The sequence below is a fragment of the Leptodactylus fuscus genome, chromosome 2 (genome assembly GCF_031893055.1).
Source record: "Leptodactylus fuscus isolate aLepFus1 chromosome 2, aLepFus1.hap2, whole genome shotgun sequence".
Taxonomy (NCBI): Eukaryota; Metazoa; Chordata; class Amphibia; order Anura; family Leptodactylidae; genus Leptodactylus; species Leptodactylus fuscus.
In genome coordinates this window covers 178,398,235-178,419,583 of record NC_134266.1, presented here as the reverse complement: position 1 = coordinate 178,419,583, position 21,349 = coordinate 178,398,235, and the positions used below count along the sequence as shown (strand labels likewise).

The 21,349-nt window shown below is 43.2% G+C and overlaps 1 protein-coding gene across 1 annotated transcript in view; it reads left to right on the top strand.

Annotated features, from left to right (window-relative positions):
* Nucleotides 1-12,680: 12,680 nt before the first annotated feature.
* TUBGCP5 (tubulin gamma complex component 5) overlaps nt 12,681-21,349 on the top strand; it is a 33,477-nt gene continuing 24,808 nt past the window's right edge. Inside the window, exons 1-6 of the mRNA XM_075265234.1 lie at nt 12,681-12,882; nt 15,233-15,286; nt 15,365-15,473; nt 15,711-15,807; nt 17,187-17,266; nt 17,893-18,025. Coding sequence (XP_075121335.1) covers nt 12,749-12,882; nt 15,233-15,286; nt 15,365-15,473; nt 15,711-15,807; nt 17,187-17,266; nt 17,893-18,025 — 607 coding nt within the window. The 5' untranslated portion in view covers nt 12,681-12,748. The remainder of the gene's footprint in view (nt 12,883-15,232; nt 15,287-15,364; nt 15,474-15,710; nt 15,808-17,186; nt 17,267-17,892; nt 18,026-21,349) is intronic.

Here is a 21,349-nt window from a genome sequence, read left to right as displayed (position 1 = left end):
TATATGGCATGCTGGTGAAATATTGCCTCTGTTTACATTGTCTATTTTGAGGGTCAGCTGTCAATAGAAACTTTCAAATCTATCTCCCAACTGGTTATTAAAAAAGGCTTTGTGATTTCTGTGGGCTCTGTGTATTAATTCAAAAGGGCTGAGATCTTGTATTTCTTGGGGTCATGAAGGATGACTAATTTCTCAAAGTCCATGAGTGTTCTCTGCCACTTAAAACTGGTTTCGAGTTTTTCGGAGTCCAATCTTTGAAGATGCTCTCAGGGCCTCAGCAGTTGGGAATTTCTTCTCCATGCAAAAAGAAGTCATTGGTGCTTGTAGCAAAGGTCTCCATAAGTCCTCTAAAGGATTCTTGATTTCTGGGAGTAAATGCAGGAGAAGACCCGTTGGCATGCTCAAGGATGGATGAGGTGCTAGAGAGGGCTCAAATTTCTTCCAAGTTCCCATCACTCCCCCGAGAAGAGGGTCTCTTGAAGCTGAAGAACGTTAAGGGCTTGCTGTGACTCACAAATCTCTGTATATTGAATCGCTGTTTGCACACTTGACCAGTTTACAAAAACTGGAATTGGGGGTGGGAGAGGAAAGCTCAAGCCATTATTGTAGTTGGATTATCTTATAATACTGTTTTACATCCGGTAGTCCAATACCTCCCACTATCTTTCGGCAGTCCAGGGCTGTGTATGCAATTCTTGGTCTCTTACCCTTCCAAAGAAATTTAGAAAACTGAGAGCGTAGTGACACAAAAAAATCTTGAGGCAATGGGATGGGAAGCATTCTGAGAAGATATATTACTTTTGGTAAAACGTATGTTTGGAGGAGGTTCTGTCTCCTGAGCCAAGAGATGTAAGGGAAGTCGTATTGTCTGAGAAGTTTCCCCACCTCCAGTAGACGTTCAATTATATTTGTATATATCCTTTAGAGAACCGGGCATCTTGACCCCTAGATATTTGAAGTAAAAGGAGGACCAGGAAAAAGGTAGAGTTCCATGGAGAGCTATCTTTATTTTAGGGATTAGATATTGGACATTCCCTTTAAATGAGAAATTTTAAAACTATGGTAAAATACATTTTGGAATTGGATATGATCATTTATAACCTTCAGAGCGATAATCCTACTAATATTACAAATGTGAAAGTTTGGATGTTTGTATGTTTGTTCCTCGATCACACAAAAATAGCTAAATGGATTTGGATGAAATTTGGCACATAGATAGTTTGTAACCTTGATTAACAAATAGGTTACTTTTTATCCCGGTAAATGACATGGCTTCACGTATGTTCACATACTATATTAAACTGCTCTTGGCAGCAGGCTGATAAAGTCAGGTCTTTTATCTCTCTATGTAAACACACAGCTAACCTTGAGTCCAGTGTGTACATGCATTTGCATATTATCTGATCTGCTCTGGGCAGTGCGCTGACACACTGGATGGGAAAACACATTTAATCCAAATTGGCAGTTTGCCAATTTTAAATATGCCAGGAAAAAGAAAATCTATTTTATCACAAAATTCTAAAATAATGAGAGCTATGAAGGTAGCCAGAAGTCAACAGAGTTCTCCTCAAGCGGAGCTCAGAGGAATCATTGATACTAACAACACACTCATTATATGGTGTTCCAGCGAGCTGCTGAGATGCCAGAACAATTACAGGCACAATGCGAGGAACAAGTTCAGTGGGAGGCCAGGTTGAGAGCTGCTGAAACACCGGAGCATGCAGATCATCGATGCCAACAACACGCTTATTATATGGCTTCCCAGCGAGCTGCTGGAATAATCACAGGTACGGCATGAGGAACAAGTTCAGAGCCTGACAGCTTGAGAGCTGCCGAAACGACGGCAGCAATTTGCTGAATATAGGTGGATCATCGACGCCAACAACACACAGATGAAGTCGCTGGCAGAGGCTAGTACATTATAATGCAGCAGCAGTCTTTGTGCTTGTAGGTTTCAAAGATGGATTTCTCATCTGTGTGCTAAGGTTTCCCTCAAAATACACAGGCCCAAACTAGTTTAGCTATGCTGCTTAAATCTCACCTGCAAAAACAAACACATTCCTGGGCAGGCCGGTATATTGCTAAATCAACCTTAGCAAATATTTTCAGTGTTTCTATTTAAGGCTTTTATTGTTCATTGTATTACCATAAAACATGTAAAAAGTTGTAGAATATTACCCTCACAAATACCAATGTTACTTCAAGGTGATAGTCTCCTTAAGATATACACAGTGCCCTTTCTATTTGCTGTAAAACATGTGGGAATCAGCTATATTCATTAATACAACAAATTGGTCCTCATACTGGACAAGGATAGGACTGTACTGCCTCCCCTACGTTGCTTCTCATTTTATGCTAGTCACATTCTAAATTGGTTCCAGGTTTTCACTCCAGTGCTGCTCAACTATAAAAAGTGAAAGCTCCTGGAAGGACTGTAGAGAAGCTTCTCTATTAAAAGGTTTACAGATCACAACTGAGGTTTTTTTCTTATATAGTTTAGAACAAAGGGTTAAATGGAGTCTGTCAGCAATAAAATATGTATCAAACTATTGGCAGGACCTTGTAGAGCTTCTTCTACACTTTTCAAAGATACTTTTCTCATTCTGCATTGCAGTTCCATTTTCATGAAGATGTGTTTAATTATTATGTAAATTAATGGAAAAGATCTCTAATGGCCCGTTCACACGAAGTAAACACATGTGTATTTTGGCAAAATACACGTGTTAAAAATACACGTGTAAAAACAAGACTCCCATTGACTTCAATAATATTTAACACGTGTATTTTGACGTGTATTTTGATGTGGTTTTTTTACACGTGTAAAAAAATGTCATTGAAGTCAATGGGAGTCTTATTTTTACACATGTATTTTTTACACGTGTATTTTGCCCAAAATACATGTGCGTTTACTCCATGTGAATGGGCCCTAAGGGCGTTTCTTCTCCTGCTAGGGTTTCACTCTCCACACCAGATAACCACCCGTAACTGCAAATATTTTTTTTTAAATGTCCATTACATGTTCATTTCAAACCAAGTTAATGGTAACATACACATTAGTGAATAATGTCACTTAAAAAATAGGACATTGCCTATCTGTGTTTGTTTTATTGGCCTCATGAACCCAATAAAAATCTATAATAATAAGTTTTATTAATATAATGCCAACATATTCTGCAGCCCTTTACACATCAGAGGGTGCATGAACAGACATTATATGAGTAGGAGACACAGCCCTGCTCACAAGAGCTTACTATCTGAGATCCAATCTATGGGATCACTTTTTAAACATCTGTTTTTTGAGACGTATCAGTTTCACCAGTGCTAGAAACAGTAGAGAAAGCTGCGTCAAAGAAAAACAATGAAATTCTTCACTGACAGTTAAAAACTGATGCAACACAGATGTTAAATACAGACACATGACTACAAAACTGATGAAAAATAAGTGACGCAATTAGAGATGAGCGAACCAGATGGGATCAAACCAGATTCAACCCAAATTTTGCAAAAGTTTCAGGTTAGATCCGAAACTCTGGGGTTTCCTCCCTGTGAACCAGAAATGAAGTTATTATATAGTATCATGGATAGAGGCCCATGGGAGGTTAAAAAAAAAAAAAATTATAGTCATCTTTACTCACCTCTTCTGGCCTCCTGGGTGCAGTTATGCACCCCAGACCAGGGCCGGCTCCAGGTTTTTATGGGCCCTTGGGCGACAGAGCCTCAGTGGGCCCCCTTGTAAAGGAGGTGGGGGAGTCGAGACACTGTACGTTGCAGATGAAGCGAGTGACGTCATGCAGGAGTGTGGTGTCACCAACACCATACCTCCCAATTTTTTAAAGAGCAGAAAGAGGGGCAAAATTTAGCTCCACCCACTTTTATGTTGATTCCACCCATTCTCATTCATTTATTATGTGCTCCCACACAGTATAATCCTCCTACAGTCACCTGTAAATTATATGCCCCCCCTCCATCTCTCCCCCAGTTTCATATACACCCTTCCTCTGCCCCCAGTTTCATGTCCCCCCTCCATCTCTGTCCCCAGTTTCATCACGTTCTCCCCCTTCATCTGCCCACAGTTTCATGTCCCCCGTTTCTGCCCCAGTGTCATGCCGTTCCCCCCCTCCCCTTCATTTGCCCCTTCAGTTTCATTGGGCCCCCTCCATCTCTGTCCCCAGTTTCATGCCGTTCTCTCCCCATCCCCTTCATCTTCCCCAGTGTCATGCCGTTCCCCCCCTCCCCTCCCCTCCCCCCTCCATCTCTGTCCCCAGTTCCATGCCGTTCTCTCCCCACCCCCTCCATCTGCCCCAGTGTCATGCTGTTCTCCCCCCCTCCATCTGCCCCAGTGTCATGCTGTTCTCCCCCCCTCCATCTGCCCCAGTGTCATGCTGTTCCCCCCTCCACTTCATTTGCCCCCCAGTTTCTTTGGGCCCCCTCCATCTTTGTCCCCAGTTTCATGCCGTTCTCTCCCCACCCCCTTCATCTTCCCCAGTGTCATGCCGTTTCCCCCCTCCCCTTCATTTGCCCCCCAGTTTCATGGGCCCCCTTCATTATGTTTCACCTAAATATGTAATACAAAACAAACACTTACACTCACCTTCTATCACTCACCTTCCATCGTTCCCCCGACGCTTCTCTCTCTCACTCCAGTCACATACGCGATGCAGGAGCTGTGAGATCAGCTCCTGCTTAGCTACGGCCCGGCTTGCGTGTGTAGGCGTGATGCGATGACGTCATCGCGCCTACACACGCAAGCCGGAGCCGGAGCTTTAAAGCAGGAGCTGATCTCACAGCTCCTGAATCGCGTATGTATTCCAGCTCATCGGCGGACGGACGCCGATGAGCTGAAATTGTGACAGGCAAGTGCCGGGGGCCCCCAGAGGCTCGTGGGCCCCGGCACTTGCCCGACTATGCCGTGCGCTGACGCCGGCCCTGCCCCAGACTCACCATTGAAGCTTGTGATTAGGACTCACATGGAGTGCACTGAGAGTTATAATGTTGATTTGCCCCATGTAATCACTGAGGTCCAATTACAGACCTCAGCGGTAACCCTGGGGATCATAATGCCATCAAGGAGGCCAGAAAAGGCAAAAAGAAGACGAAGAGAGAGCAGCAGAAGAGTTGAGGAAAAGTGAATATAGGTTTTTTTTTCACACTTCTGGGCCATCACCTATTATACTCTGATGTCTGAAGAGATACCAGATTTCACTTCTGGTTCTATCCAAACAATCTATCTAACCTGAAAGCTGGGGCCCCACGTGGCATAAATGCCGCAGAAAAAAACCCACATTGTTTTATAGTCACTGTGTAGTGGATGGGATTCTAGCAAATCTCATCCTCATATTGCTGGAAAATACGCACTGCGGACATGCTGCGGTTTCCAAAACTGTTGAGATTTTGGAAATCGCAGCATGTCAATTATACCTGCGGAAATACTAGTGGTTTCCATATAGATATAACTGAAGAAGAAATCCCTTTCACCCCTGCAAAATTTCTGTGAAACGTGCTGCGGAAAAACTGTGTCAACACCACAGTTTTTCCTGCAGCGCTTTTTTGCTGGGGAAGTTATGTGTCGCCGTTGCTGAAAGGAATCTTCAGAGGTTTGCCCATCTCTAGGCACAATTATGAAAAGAAAGTGTTAATAACTGAGTTTCATCCATTTTATGTTAGTTATTTCACATCGTGTACATGTAGCCTAATGGTCTTCTTTCATACATTTACTTTCCATTTATCCACTACTACAAAGTTTGTTACAGTCTGCTAAATTATTTATATAATGGTAATGTGAATAATTGAAGTTTCACTGCTATGTGTGTATTTTCTTTCTGTGCAGCATAGACAACATCATTTGCCCTTGCACTAGTCTGATTTTAACTTTCTGCTTTATTTCTATTATTTTTCTATTTGATCTTTAGGTTATTTTCTATTTATAGCAGTGTTATTGTCCCCTGAGGTTTTTATGCTTGGATTCAAAGGTACTGATACAAAAACATCAATAAACTTTACTGTGCAGACAAATACCCAATGGTAGAAGACTGTTCAAGGGCAGAGAGAAAATTATATGGCTGCTTATGCTGTATAAACAAGGTAATTGTTAAAGAGCTGTCAATGTAGAGCATATAAAGACAGACACAGCTGTTTATTTGGAAGCTGAAATATAGTGATGTCTGGTATTTTTTAGCATCCGCTTACCTACTATTCCATACATCTTAATAAAAGGAAATTTAAATGAAGGAAAACATATTTGTATGCTTCACTGTACTTTGCAGTGCTTAGGTCAGCATGGGTAAAAAAAAAAAATCAATGTCAGGGTAAGTATAGATTAATGTCACTGTAAGGGAGGGTTCACGGTGTAATGTGCTGCGTGATGTAAAATAGTGCAGCGCATACGATCCCCACTCCCATTGAAATCAATGGGAGCGTGTACAGCCCGCAAGAGCTCCTGTGGTGTAGACGTTCCACATCACATTACACTGTGTGAACCCTCCCTAAGGGTCTGTGCACACTGAGTCTTTTTTTTAAATGTAGATTGTGAACCCCACAATGTACATTTTTCCCAACCAGTATGTCTTTGGAATATGGTATGGAAATCCATGCAAACACGTGGAGAACATACAAACTCCTTGCAGATGTTTTATCTCCCTTGGCAGGATTTGAACCAAGGACTCCAGCGCTATAAGGCTGCAGTGCTAACCACTGAGCCACCGTGCGGCCCCTTTGCCCTGAGTTTTTTGGCAGTAGATTTTGACGTAGAATTCGCCTCAAAATCCACTGCCAAAAAGGCTCCCATTGACTTCAATGGGAGCCACTCTCTTCTTTTTTCCGCTAGCTAGTAGCAGAAAAAAGAAGCGAGCTGCCCTATCTTGCTGTGGATTCAGGCCTAATCTGGCATTAATTCGGGCCTAATCTGGAGCGGAATGTGGTTGCAGCTAGCCATGGGGTATGTTCACACGTAGAATCCATTATCTGCCGTGTGAACATACCCTGCTACAGTAGTAATCAGACCATTCAGGAGCTCACTGCCTGCACACGGCCATGGTCATTTTGAGAAATATGGCCCTTATGCAGTCTGTGTTTCCAGGATGGAATACAGTTGCGTGCAGGAGGCCTTAGTCAAATATTCCAACTTACCTCTACAACATAATTGTACAACTTTCCTATTACAATTAAATATGTTTTAGCTAATTAATCGTTAAAACTTCAGAGAACATTTGTCAGTTACTGCAACTCTATTAGTCACACACTATTTCTGTACTGCTTCTAATCTGTAGGTGGCATTCCATCAAAGATATGGAAGAGGTCATGGTCTGGTTTGCAGAGATAGTAAAGTAAGCCATACCACTAGAGGATGTTAGAGTAACAGTTGCTATTGCTATAAGTTACAACAATGAAGTGGCCCCTCACACAGTATTATATGCTCCACAATGGCCCCCACACAGTAGTATGTGCTCACCAGTGTCCCCCCTACAGTATTATATGCTTCACAGTGGCCCACACACAGAGTTATATAAACACAGTAACCCCCACACAGTATTATGTTCTCACCAGTGGCCCCCACATAGTATTATGTGCTAACAGTGCCCCCCCCCCCACCAGAGCCTTAACCCCCATTCCCCCGTCTTGCGCACACAGGCTACAACCCAGTATACCCCTCTTGTCCACACATAGCCTGCATCCTATTCCCCCTCTTGCTCTCATGCAGCCTCCACCCACATTCTCCCGTTGCTCACACACAGCCTGCATCCCATTCCCTCCACTTGTTTAAACTTGCACGCAGCCTGCACCACCATTCCCCCTCTTGCTCACGCGCAGCCTGCATCCCCATTACCCCCTGTTGAAAGAAATGATACCTGGATTTATGTGAAGAAAGCTGCATGTATTACTAAGACACACATTGCTAGAGACCTGCAAAGTTGAACTTGATCCTATTAGGCTGAGAACTAGAGCTTTCATTAAAGCCAGAGTCCTGATCCTCAGCAGTGGATTACTACTACTTGGACCTTATCCAGATTTTAGCTTTGTAGTATTGGTTGGTATTGGCTGGGGCCTAGGACAGTTGCATGTTTTAATTCTTTTTTTTTTTTTTAATTTAACACCCTTCCCTCTCTTTATTATAATTTGGCATCTTAAGAGACCCAAGAGTACAATAAACAACACATGCAATGTGGACAGAATTTCATTGATGGCTCAGTGGTTAGCACTGCAGCCTTGTAGTGCTGAAGTCTTGGGTTCAAATCCCAACAAGGGCAGAAAACCATCTGCAAGGAGTTTTTATTTTCTTCCTGTGTTTGCATGGCTTTCTATCCTATATTCCAAAGACGTATAAATAGGGAAAAAATGTACATTGTGAGCTCTATGTGGGGCTCACAATCTACATTTAAAAAAAAAATCCTATCAAAGACAACATCTGCAAGGAATTTGTATGTTCTCCCTGTGTTTGCTTGGGTTTTCTCCCACATTCCAAAGACATACTGATAGGGAATAAAAATTTAATTGGTTGAAAATAATTTTTTTGCCTAACTGAAATTAATTTTTGCAAAGTAATTCTCACAAGGGTCACTCATTTCCAGCTGTGACCAGAGGCGCGCCGCCAATCAGGCGAGGTGGCTGCCTAAGGCGGCACATTCAGAGGGGTGGCAATTTTACATTTTTATTTTTCTAAACTAGCCCAAGACAGGTCGCTCTGAAAACAAAACTGAGCAGTCCTGTCCTGGGCTTGCTTAGACCTCTGCGTCTCAGTACAGGTGGCAATGATAAGATGTTATCACGCCTCCTGCGCTGAGATACAGATGTCTTATTGCTGGGTAAATGAAGAGAAGGCAGCAGCGGCTCTAGCTCCAGCTCGGGATCGCAGGTAGGTGAGAATACGTTTTTTTGTTTTTTCTAATAGGCTGCTACCTGCAGGAGTGGGAATTTATTAAGACTAGCATTTCCTACTTCAGTCTTAATAAAGGGCCCAACAGGTGCAAGGTGTGTCTCCTGTGTGCCAGAATGAACATTTCCAAGTGTGTATTTCTGTTAATGTTGATGACTATGGCTTACAGCTACGGAAAACCCCAAAGTCAGGTTGTTTGATAGCAGCCTTCAGCTCGTCTGCATTGTTGGGTCTGGTGTCTCATCTTCCTCTTGACTTCATAGATTCTCTATAGGGTTATGGTCAGGTGAGTTTACTGGCCAATCAAGCACAGTGATACTGATATTATTAAACCAGGTATTGGTACTTTTGGCAGTGTGCACAGGTGCCAAGTCCTGTTGTAAAATGAAAATTCCATCTCCACAAAGCTTGTCGGCAGAGGGAAGCATGAAGTGCTCTAGAATTTCCTGATAGACAGCTGTGCTGACTTTGGTCTTGATAAAACACAGTGGACCTACACCAGCGGATGACATGGCTCCCCAAACCATCACTGATGATGGAAACTTCACACTAGACCTCAAGCAGCTTGGATTGTGTACAGCAGCCTCTCCCATCTTCCTCCAGACTCTGGGATCTTCCAAATGAAATGCAAAATTAACTTTAATCTGAAAACATCTTTGACCATTGAGCAACAGTCCAGAACTTTTTGATGATATTCTAATTTATTGAACTGCTATACTTAGAGGCTTAATTCTGTGCATCCGAATATTATTATATTTTGGGATCTCTTCAAATCCCAGTGGGTCCCAACATCTTTTGGACTCCTAAATGATGTTGAAATTGGTGCTTGGTCCTCAGTGGCCACATGGGTCACATTGGTGTAATAACGCACAGACGGCAAAGTCATTACATTGGTGAGTACGGAGCCCAGGGGAGGTGAGTAACACTGTTTCTACTGTTTACTCACCTCCTCTGGGTTTCTGTTTATTATACTCTGGGATTTGAAGAGACCCCATAGTACTTTAGTAGTTTATGGGTGGCGAACCACAAAAATTTTGTGTACGGGAGAATTTAAAAAAAAATACATAAGAAGAACTGGTTCTGTCATTTCTTTTTTTCTTTAAATGTAGATTGTGAGCCCCACATAGAGCTCACAATGTACATTTTTAGATGAATTACAACAATGTGTTAGACAACAAAGGGGGGGGGGGGGGGCTAAATGCCTCCTTCCTGAATAAATTATAAAAAACTACAAAGCATATGCAGTAGTCAATCAAAAGAGAGGAGGGCGGAACATCTATAAGACAAGAGGAAAGAACAAGAAGGAAGGGAGGGCGGGGAAAGATCCATGATCAGAAGCCATGCAAAATACAATACCTGTGCCGAGGGGTCCAAATAGATTGAAAAGCATCTACAGTGTGTGAGGGTGTGAACCTAGAGGGCGCTGTAGAGTGACCCAAAACAGGGTTAAAAAGGACCTGGACTACACCTATGCCGGAGAGAAAGGGGCTCAACTCCAGAGGGAGTGCACACAGCAGGAGAGTGCTGTTGGTGACCTGCTGGAGCAGGTGCACTGTGGACCAGTTGGAGAGGGACAGGAGGTCTGTCCCAAGAGGACTGGAATCCAAAAGGAGCCCAACTCCAGAGAGGGAGTGTTATTAGTGACCTGCAGGAGCAGGTGGAAAGTGGACCAGTTAGAGACAGACAGGAGGTCTGTCCCAAGAGGACTGGATTCCAGAAAGGATTTTGAGCCAAACTGGTGAGAAGAAACCTCAGAGAGTATCTTGCCCCAATAGATTAGTAAGGGTTCAAGAAGTGAGGTAGTGCCCTGTGTGTGGACTAGGCTGTTTGTTGTTTTGTTCCTGTTTAAAAGCTGAATAAAGCCACTTATTTTGGATTACATCACCCAATCTGCTGTTTATTGGGCACCCATCACCACCAACACCTCTGTAAATCCAGGAAAACGCTTACCTTTGATGCTAAATTACCCCCAATTGTCACAAGTGTTATTAACACTTGCAGTCAAAAATTCAAGGCTGCGAAGAACCAATTTTTGTCAATAAGAGTCTTTGCCGCCGTGCAAAGGTATAGAAAAAGCCTGGTCATCTTCTTACTTAGTTATCTAGGAGGGAGTTTCAGAAGGTATGTAAGTGGGTCCAGAGGAACACCCTGGAGAAAGAGAGCGCATTTGTCAATACCCTGACCTCCCTCCGGAAACCCATCATCAAAGGGCACTCACAAAAAATATGATACAGAGTACACATTGCATTACAATAGCGCCAGCACTTTGAAGGAATTGCTGGGTGCAAAGCCTGCAGAAGAGCAGGAGTACCAATGCTTATACAAGTTATATTGAGTTTCCTTAAAGGTCACACACTGGGAGGTGTGGGTAAGGTAGCTCGGTAGAAGCAGTGATGCGGACCCAACCAGTCAGGGACAGGGACACAAATCTTGTAGCAAAGCAGTTTATTTAAGAAAAGACCAAAATAAATAAACCTTTACTTCAGGCACAAAAATTAGCAAAATAAAATACAGCCTTAACTTCAGGCAAAATAACATCAAACAAAATTCTGCTCATCTGAGCGATAACTAAATAGAAAATACTCACTGTATTGTAACACAATATTCTCAGTGCCAGGACAGACCCAGTCATTTCCTCCCCTCCCAGGATCTGCTCTGAAGTGCAGGCTCTGCAACCTTTAATGGCCCTATAATAAGCCTATGACCCACACCTGGGTTGCAGTTTATTCAAGCTCCATCCTAGACCACACATATGTCAGGAATCTGGGGGAGATATACCGTGATCCCAGCACTCTGCCTGTCACCTTCTCACAGAGGATTTCATAGCACAGGACCATATAATCTGCCACTGCCTTGGAAAAATCCTTTCCTACTAATATTATAAATGTGAAAGTTTGTGTATTTGGATGTTTGTGTGCTAGTGGCTTAATAAGTACACCCATATACATTTAGTAGTGTTTTGAGTGCTTTCTGGGTGTCTGTGGGAGCTCCTGGCGTCTTCTGCATTTGTTTACATGGTGTAGCTTCCTGCTGTATAACTTCCTGTGTAGCTTCCACACTAACTCCCTCTCACTCCGTTACACACCTCTCCCTGTCTCCCTAGCTATCCTGCCCACTACCAGCCCTTCGCAACTAACTAACTCAGCTCCATCCACCCCCCCCCCCCACCCCCACCCCCCCATCATACTTACCTGTCTTCCTCTCTGGGTAACAGCTCCTCCTTTTCTTTCACTGTGTGCAGGCTGGAGACACTTCTCTTCTTCTCTACAAGCGTGTACACAGACCGGACGTTCCTCTGACACCTGTACAGTAGTGATGGATTGCAATCTCTACTGCGCCTGTGTCACAGACATCTTCAGACTGTGTAGAGTGGAAGATGGAATGAACTGTTCCAGACAGGAAGACATGTAAGTATGATGGGGTTAGGGGGGTGCAGATTATTAAATAGTGCGCCTAGGGTGTTCACATGACTGCCCCATGCATATGGATAATTATAGATTTTTTTTTAATATAAGTAAATTAGAAGTTAGGTGGGGGAAGGGGGTTTAGTTTAGGGGTTAATATTTATTTCATCCTGGACAACGCCATTTAACTGCTTTAGAGTCTGAAGAGCTTGTATGGAGTCTATAGAGTAATTTCTCTCATGTTATACAATTTGTCACCAGCAGATGGTGCTACAGTAGGTGCTTTGTCGTTAGCCCAATAGTTTAAAGTATTTTGACTTATGTCAGCTTCCGTTCGCTCCGCCCCTCACGCTAACGTGCTATTCTCTTCTGACTATTGGCTGCGTTCTGATGTGTAGAAGAAAGGGGATTGGTTTAGCAATGTCCAATCCGTGGTCAGGCGACGGTTGCCGGGTTGACGGCTAATGTCCAGAATATGGCGCACTGGACGCACTTTGAAAGAGAGCAGGAGAAGGATGTGAAGAAGCTGATCTGTAGTGTCAGTGGCCTGCAGGACGAGAGCGAGCAGAACTACCAGCTGGCGCTGCAGTATGTCTGGTCCAACTTCAGGTCTGTGTCTATTATGTGTATACGGTACATGCAGCTGTATAGGGTGTAGAACTGCAAGTCCCAGCAGTAGCATCATCATTGTCAGGATAGGGAGTGCTGTGGATGGATGAATATTACCAGCACCTTTATGTAAATAATGTATCAGCATTGTAAGGACTATACAACTTGTTTCCAGATCTCTGCTTGCAGTCAGTGAAGTGTGACATCATTGTTACTGCTGTACTGTACAGCTGCTGTGTGGTCAGCAGTGCCAAGTGCCATAAATGTGTAATGTGGGGATGGCATGGACAGAGGAGCTACACCTGTCTGCTGTATACTGTATACTGTGCAACTTCTGGGATCTGGTCAGCAGTGCCAAGTGCCATAAATGTGTAATGTGGGGATGGCATGGACAGAGGAGCTACACCTGTCTGCTGTATACTGTATACTGTGCAACTTCTGGGGTCTGGTCAGCAGTGCCAAGTGCCATAAATGTGTAATGTGGGGATGGCATGGGCAGAGGAGCTACACCTGTCTGCTGTATACTGTATACTGTGCAACTTCTGGGGTCTGGTCAGCAGTGCCAAGTGCCATAAATGTGTAATGTGGGGATGGCATGGGCAGAGGAGCTACACCTGTCTGCTGTATACTGTATACTGTGCAACTTCTGGGGTCTGGTCAGCAGTGCCAAGTGCCATAAATGTGTAATGTGGGGATGGCATGGACAGAGGAGCTACACCTGTCTGCTGTATACTGTATACTGTGCAACTTCTGGGGTCTGGTCAGCAGTGCCAAGTGCCATAAATGTGTAATGTGGGGATGGCATGGGCAGAGGAGCTACACCTGTCTGCTGTATACTGTATACTGTGCAACTTCTGGGGTCTGGTCAGCAGTGCCAAGTGCCATAAATGTGTAATGTGGGGATGGCATGGACAGAGGAGCTACACCTGTCTGCTGTATACTGTATACTGTGCAACTTCTGGGATCTGGTCAGCAGTGCCAAGTGCCATAAATGTGTAATGTGGGGATGGCATGGGCAGAGGAGCTACACCTGTCTGCTGTATACTGTATACTGTGCAACTTCTGGGATCTGGTCAGTAGTGACAGTGACATCTAAGTGGTGAAGCAGATGGAAGGGCTTTCTCTGTCCCCTATAACACAGTCCCTGATGGGATGGCAGCTGTGGGTCTAAAGAATGTTCACGGATCTGCCCTCTCTGTCCCCTATCCTGAAATGGAAGTGATAAAAATGACTGCACATCCAAACTGTCCCCAAGAAGCCCTGTCGAAGGAAAATTAGATAATTTACAATATAGTGACTCAAAAACAAATGGATTTCTTTAAAAGTTCTTATTGTGCAAAAGTAGGGAAAACATTGCAGTTTTTTTATGCCAGTTTCTGGCGTAGGTTTATGTCACCCATACCTTTTCCCAAAAAGAAGGCGTGAAAAGGGCATTTTTTTTTTTTAATCATTTACTCCAGAAAACCTATGTAAGTGATGCCGAAAATCTAGGCCAGGTTATCACAGCCTGGAAAAGGGTGCCCTTCTCTTTATCGATCCCACTACGCTAGATATAAAAAAAAAAAAACAAACCTAAAAGTTCAATTCACCCCCTTCCCCAAGAACAGATACAAATGTAAAAAATAAAGTAAAATGCATACACATTAGATATCCCTGTGTCTGAAAACAACCTGGTCTATAAAGTTATAAATTTTTTTTTTTTAAAAAAGTGCCGAATCTCCTTTTTTTTTCCCCGCTGGTTTGCCTCAGATAAAAATTTGAATAAAAAGCGATCAAAGCAATAGTCATTCCCCAAAATGGTATAACTAAAAGGTACACCCGGCCCCACACGAAAAGACGCTCTATGCATCCCTGCACACAGAAATGTCAAAAAGTTATAGTTATTAGGATATAGCGACGTTAAGAAAAGCTACTTTATTTATTTATTTATTTATTTATTATTTAAAATTTTGGATTTTTGTTAAGATCAAAATAAAACTATATAAATGTGGTACCCGCAAAATCATTGTAAAAACAAAGCAAAGTAGCACAAACGTAGTTTTTCTCCAATTCTGCTCCATTCTGAATTTTATTTCTCCAAATTTTTTTCTGGGGATTATTGCCTAATTTTGCTTGCATCCTGATCTGCAATTCACGCAGTGCAAAGGGGCAGGTACCTAGTGTGGACCACTGCCAGTAGTTTACTGAGCAACAATTCCCGTGAGGCACCGGAGTGTGCACAAACCTTTGTCCAATTGTCTATGATAAGTATATTCATTCCTGTTATGGGACTTTGTGGGCAGGCCTTCACAAGCTTCTCTCCTCATCCCTATCTTGGTAATCATTTCTGTATCCCTTTGTTTCGTTGTAGGTTTCATCGGTATCTTGATGTAAGCAGTCACAAGATACACAGGACCTTGGAGGGGTAACTTGTCTCATCAATTATTATACAACACATAAGCTCTTTTATAGAGGGACTATAACAATATAGTTTTCTTTACAGGATCTATGAAAAGTTGGTGATCCATTCAGATTTGAGTAAAGCTGAGAGTTGGAAACGCCTCACGGAGGAGTTTTTGACTCTTCCTCTTCCAAGCACAGAGGGGACAAAAGTATGTACTATGGTCCCATCTTGGTCTCTGTAATTTGTGAATTCTAATGAGAGGGCAATGAGTCCGTCACTGGCGGCTAGTGGGCTAGTTCCTGTAATTGACATCATGGTCTCTGCTGTGCTCCAACTTCCCTTTGCTTCATAACCTCAGCAGAATCTATGTATGAGGTACTTGCTTATCATTTCTTGACATCATGTTGAGTGATTTCTAACTGTCAATTATTTTCTTCTCTTTCAGACAGATGCCCATTATACCATACTGTCTCTTCTGCTTTGTTTGTCTGACTCCCCATCCAAAAATGACTTTATTGAAAAGCCAAGAAAAAAGCAAGCAGGTAATTGAATGCAACTTATTCTGGTGAACGTTTTTGTGTTATGTGAATAAAACTAGTTTTAAGGCCTCTAAGGCTATGATTACATTTGCATATGTCACAATGACTGCCTGAAATAGACAGATGAAAAGGTCCTGCACGCTATCTGTGGGGCTCCAATGTAACCGCTATTTTAGTGCTCCACCTGTCCGTTGTTCTGGACCTCCCACACTGGGATCCTACCTTAATAGATCTCTAAAATATAACTTTTAGTTAATAAATTTAAAGTTCATAATACAGAATCCACAAAGTGATGCGAGATTAAAAAATAGAACTGTCTTACTATCTGATTCTAAGTGTCGGCAAGGCAAGTATGATTAGTCTCAAGAAAGAATCACAGGGTTGACTGCCAGAACTACTTAGACTCCCCTGCGTGTCAGAGTAGGGCCCTAAAGTCAAGCTGCTTTGTTTTGTCAGCTTTAAACTTCACAAATAGATCACCTGATGAGTAACCTTTTACAAGGGTAGAAATGCATCCTATTCGCTCGTACAAATATGGTCATATTCGCTCTTCCCTGCATGCATGTTGGACTCCATAAGATCTCAGAGCATAATAAACAGAGGCTGAGGGGGGAGAGCGAACATAAAAAACAGTGTTACTCACCTCTTCTGGGCTCCGGCCTGGATCCCTGCTGTTTTCAGCACTTCTGACGGACATCAGGGACCACTCAGGCCTGTGTTTGGGCCTCAGCGTCATGTGGTGTCATAGACGCATTGTCATAATGCCAGGAGAGGTGAGTAACAATGTTTATGTTTTCTCATCTCCCCTGAGACTCTGCTTATTATACGTGTTCACTTCAAATAGAGAGGAGATCTGCAACACTTGACTGTTATTTAAGAATTAACTTTTAATCCATTCATTAAGAATAGTACACACACAGGGGGCTCAGTACTGCAGCCATAGTGAGAGAGGCACTCTGGAGCATCACACAGGGCAGGAAGAGCATCTCTTCTCTATTTGAAGTGAACACGTATGGCTTAAAACTTCTTGTAGTCCAGAAGTATGGATCGTGCACCTTGATCTGAATGGTGAGCTGCATAACAATATTCTTTTTTTTTTTTTTTGAGACTCTGCTTATTATACTGTGGGGTCTGACGAGAACCCAAAGTATAATAATAATAGTTTCGGGTTCAATCGTGTTCCGTCCAAGCAAACTGCAAATATTGTAAAAATAACCAAACCAAAATAACCGATGTGAACAAAATCAATTAATTGCCCAGTCCTACTTGTGAGGCTGATTTTTTTTTTTTTGTAAAATTAAGAGAAAACACATGCCAGTGAATGTATACCACAATAAAGTAAAAAGCTACAGTAGTTTTCCTTGATATGTTGTGTCTTGTAGAAGAAGTTGAGCCATTTGACTGGGGAAAATACTTGATGGAAGGGGAAGACATTGGCCTCAGTGCAGATGACAATACACCGGTAAATCTCTTATTTTAAATTTTACTTTATTTTAAACTTCTGTTTACATTGTCTTTAAATCCTGTAAGTTACTTCTTGCCTTTCTCCTCTTGCTCATTGGATATAGACCCTGCCATTTCTAAACTGAAGTATGGCTCCTCCTGTGCAGGATATGATGGTTTTACAGATAACATTCTATAACTATGGAGTTTTCCAGGCTAAAATTATTTATGACCTATCTTAAGAATAGGTCATTAATATCAGATCAGTGAGGGTCTGACATGAGACATCCCATTTCAGCACCCGATACTTAGACAATGGAGAAGGAAGTAGACAGCTCTGTTCTCTACATTGTGGCTGAACCGAGTCATTGCAGCTTAGCTCGCATTCAATTGAAATGGAGCCAAGCTGCACTACCCTGGTTTCTTGCTCCATCAGCTGTCCAGAACATTTTTTTTTTTTTTTTTTTAATAATTCAATTCACTTGGATGATTTAAAGCTTAGAAGGGTTGTCCATTTTGCCTGGACAATATCTTTAATTTCTCCTTTGCACTGTTAAGTCTGTCTACTAGATTTAGTACCGTGTCATTTTGTAAATGCTGTGAATCAGAATTTGTTGACTGACAACTAGTTTACTACTATTTCAGGAGTGGTCTGATGCAAGTGAGGAGGAAGATGATGAGGAGACCCTCAGTAGAGAGGACTCTGGAATTCAGGTTGATAGGACCCCACAAGATGATGGTGAAAAGAAGAACACTGCTCCTGTAGTATCATGGAAAGGTATCTATGGGTCTGGAACTTGGTCTGGGGAGACATGAATGCCCCTGTCTGCTTCCCATATTACATGAAGAAATCTATTTCACTGTTAGGCTGCGTTCACACTACAGTTATTGATGTTTGTTGCTGTCATCCATCAAAGGATGACATTAATAGTAGCAGAGTAAAGCACAAAGATGGAGCCCCCTTTTGTCTGTATCCATCCCCATTGTCCCTATTATAAACTATATGTTGGATAATTTTGCAGAACTTTTTCCTCCATCTGAAAGGTTAAAAACATGATGGCAGCTTCTGTCATGTTTTTTCTTTACATTGGGGCGAATGGAGAGGGACACACAATGGAGCAGCCTCTGTGTGCATGTCATTTATGGTTTGTTGCTCTCAGGCACACAAGACATTGAATAACGGTAGTGTGAACCCACCCTTATAGTCAGAAGTAGACAATCTGTCAATGTAAAGCGAGATAATCACTACAGGGTGGGCCATAAGTCCCACACCACCCCTATAAAATGAGAACCGCGTGAAATTTAGTAACTAAATGTCATGATATATGGTTTGGCAGTGGGGGAAAAACTTTTAGGCTATGCTACCGAGTTGGCGGCCATCTTGAAATCCGCCATCTTGGATGCAACTGTACTTTTTCAAATGGGAAGGGGGTGTTGTGATACATCAAATCGATAGAGAATTTATGTGTAATCGGGTTTTATTGAAGCTTTTATAAGATAACAACAAAACAAACATGGAAATCTGAAAACAGGGCGCGTAGGCCCAAACGACACGAGCGGCCAAGGGGAACTCCCCCGGCCGACAGAATGCAATACAACATATCAGTCATCGGCAAAGCAAAAATAGAAATAAAACCAGGCAGCCATGCTGGCCAGCCAACAAAAACAGGATGAACAAAAGTAAAACAAGGGGAGACAAGAGAACAAAGCCCCGAGAGGGCAAAGCAAACAAACAAAATAACAAAGCTATAAAGACAGACAGCAGAAGGAGGGAAAACGTGACACAAAAACAGAGGAAAACCAGGAAGGGAAAGGGAAGGAAAAGGGAGAAAAAGAAGGGTAGAAGCACAACCAGTTCCCCCCTCAGGAAAAGAAAGAGGAGAAAGCAGAAAATTCCTGGAAAATCACCCAGGGCCGCCAGAGCTGTTCAAACCTAGTAGGATCAGGAGAGTCCTCAGCAACCAGGGCCTCCATTCTCCGGATAAGGAGGAGTTCCTGAAGGAACTCAAGAAGGGTAGGCGGAGTGGAACTGCGCCAACGCCTCGGAATGACCGCCCTGTCGGCCGTGAGGAAATGCCCCAAGAGGTCCTTCTTAATGTCAGACAACTTACCAGGAATGACCGATAAAAGGGCCAATTGAGGTGAGACTACAATGGTGCGGTCACACACTTTAGAATATAAAGAGAAGACCGCGTCCCAGAAAGGTCGGAGAATAGCACACTCCCACCAGATATGGAGCATAGAACCCCTCTCCGTACCACAGCGCCAACACCGGTCAGAAACAGCAGGGAAGATCCTATGAAGGAGGTCAGGACACCTGTACCATCGGGTCAAGATCTTGAAGCTCCTCTCTTGCGCATTGCAGGGCCAACGAATGGGACAGCATAAAAGATTTATCCCAATCGGCAGGCAGCAGACCTGAGGGGAGGTCAGCATCCCAGGCGGCCACGTAGGAGGGCAACCCCGGCGTAGCATCAGTAAGGAGGAGGTTGTACAAGAGGGACAATACTCGAGTAGGAGGGTTCGAGGAAGAAATGGCAGACTCCAAAGCTAATAGGGGTGTAGAGAGCAGGGGTGGGAGGGAAAACTTCCTTAGGAAGGACGACAGTTGGCCATACTCCAACCATGAGAGATGGAGGTCTAGGTGGGACAGACAAAGGGAAGGAGAGAAGACTCACCGACAGCCTGGCGGAGGCGTACGCTGGTATCCCTGTCCCAACAGAAGAACTTGGATACCGAACAACCCGGGGGAAACATAGGATTATCAAACAGAGGGGTCAGAGGGCCCGGAACCCGCGCCAGCCTCCCATTAGAACACACCAGATCCCAGACTTTAAGAAAGTGGCTGGAAAGGACAGAGTGTCCAGAAGATTTAGGACGGAAGTGCGGCGGGATCCATGGTAAAACGGAGAGCGAGGGTGAGATCAGGTCAGCCTCAATAGCGACCCATTGTTTATCACCACGACAAATCGATAGAGAATTTGATGAGGAATTCAAAGGTGTGCTTGGTTTTGCCATATCTTTATTCCTTGACATGTTATTGACATTTTTGTGTGGTAGAGACTCTCACTCATGCAGCTCACAGAATGTGCTCAAAATGTTGTCCATTGTTTTGAATCTTCAATGCAATTCTCTTCTCCCAGTCTCGATACACTGCACGTAACACATCAGCGGTAATGCTTTGACAGGCCTCAATGATTCGCTGTTCCAGGTGTTCCACGTTGTGGATTTTCACTGCATAAACCAACGCCTTCAAGTGACCCCACAAATAAAAGTCCAATGGGGTCAGATCAGGTGAACGTGGGGGCCACTCCACTGGCCCACGACGACCGATCCATTTCCCAGGGAATTGTTCGTCCAGGAATTCACGAACGTTACATCCATAATGGGAAGGTGCACCATCTTGTTGGTAAAATTCAGGAAAGGTGCCTTGTTCCGTGCACAGTGAAGGAAACACGTCATCCCGGAGCAATTCCAGATACCCCGCAGCATTAAGATTACCCCTGATGAAGGCGTTGGTTTATTCAGTGAAAATCCACAACGTGGAACACCTGGAACAGCGAATCATTGAGGCCTGTCAAAGCATTACCGCTGATGTGTTACGTGCAGTGCATCGGGACTGGGAGAAGAGAATTGCATTGACGATTCAAAACAATGGACAACATTTTGAGCACATTCTGTGAGCTGCGTGAGAGTCTATACCACACAAAAATGTCAATAACATGTCAAGGAATAAAGATATGTCAAAACCAAGCACACCTTTGAATTCCTCATCAAATTCTCTATCGATTTGATGTATCACAACACCCCCTTCCCATTTGAAGAAGTACAGTTGCATCCAAGATGGCGGATTTCAAGATGGCCGCCAACTCGGTAACATAGCCTAAAAGTTTTTCCCCCACTGCCAAACCATATATCATGACATTTGGTTACTAAATTTCACGCGGTTCTCATTTTATAGCGGTGGTGCGGGACTTATGGCCCACCCTGTATTTATATTGTACATTAATGGTGATGTTATTAGTTACTTAACCTTGTTTCTAAATTTCCCTGAAATGTGTATAAAATAATTACCGTATTTTTCGGACTATAAGACGCACTT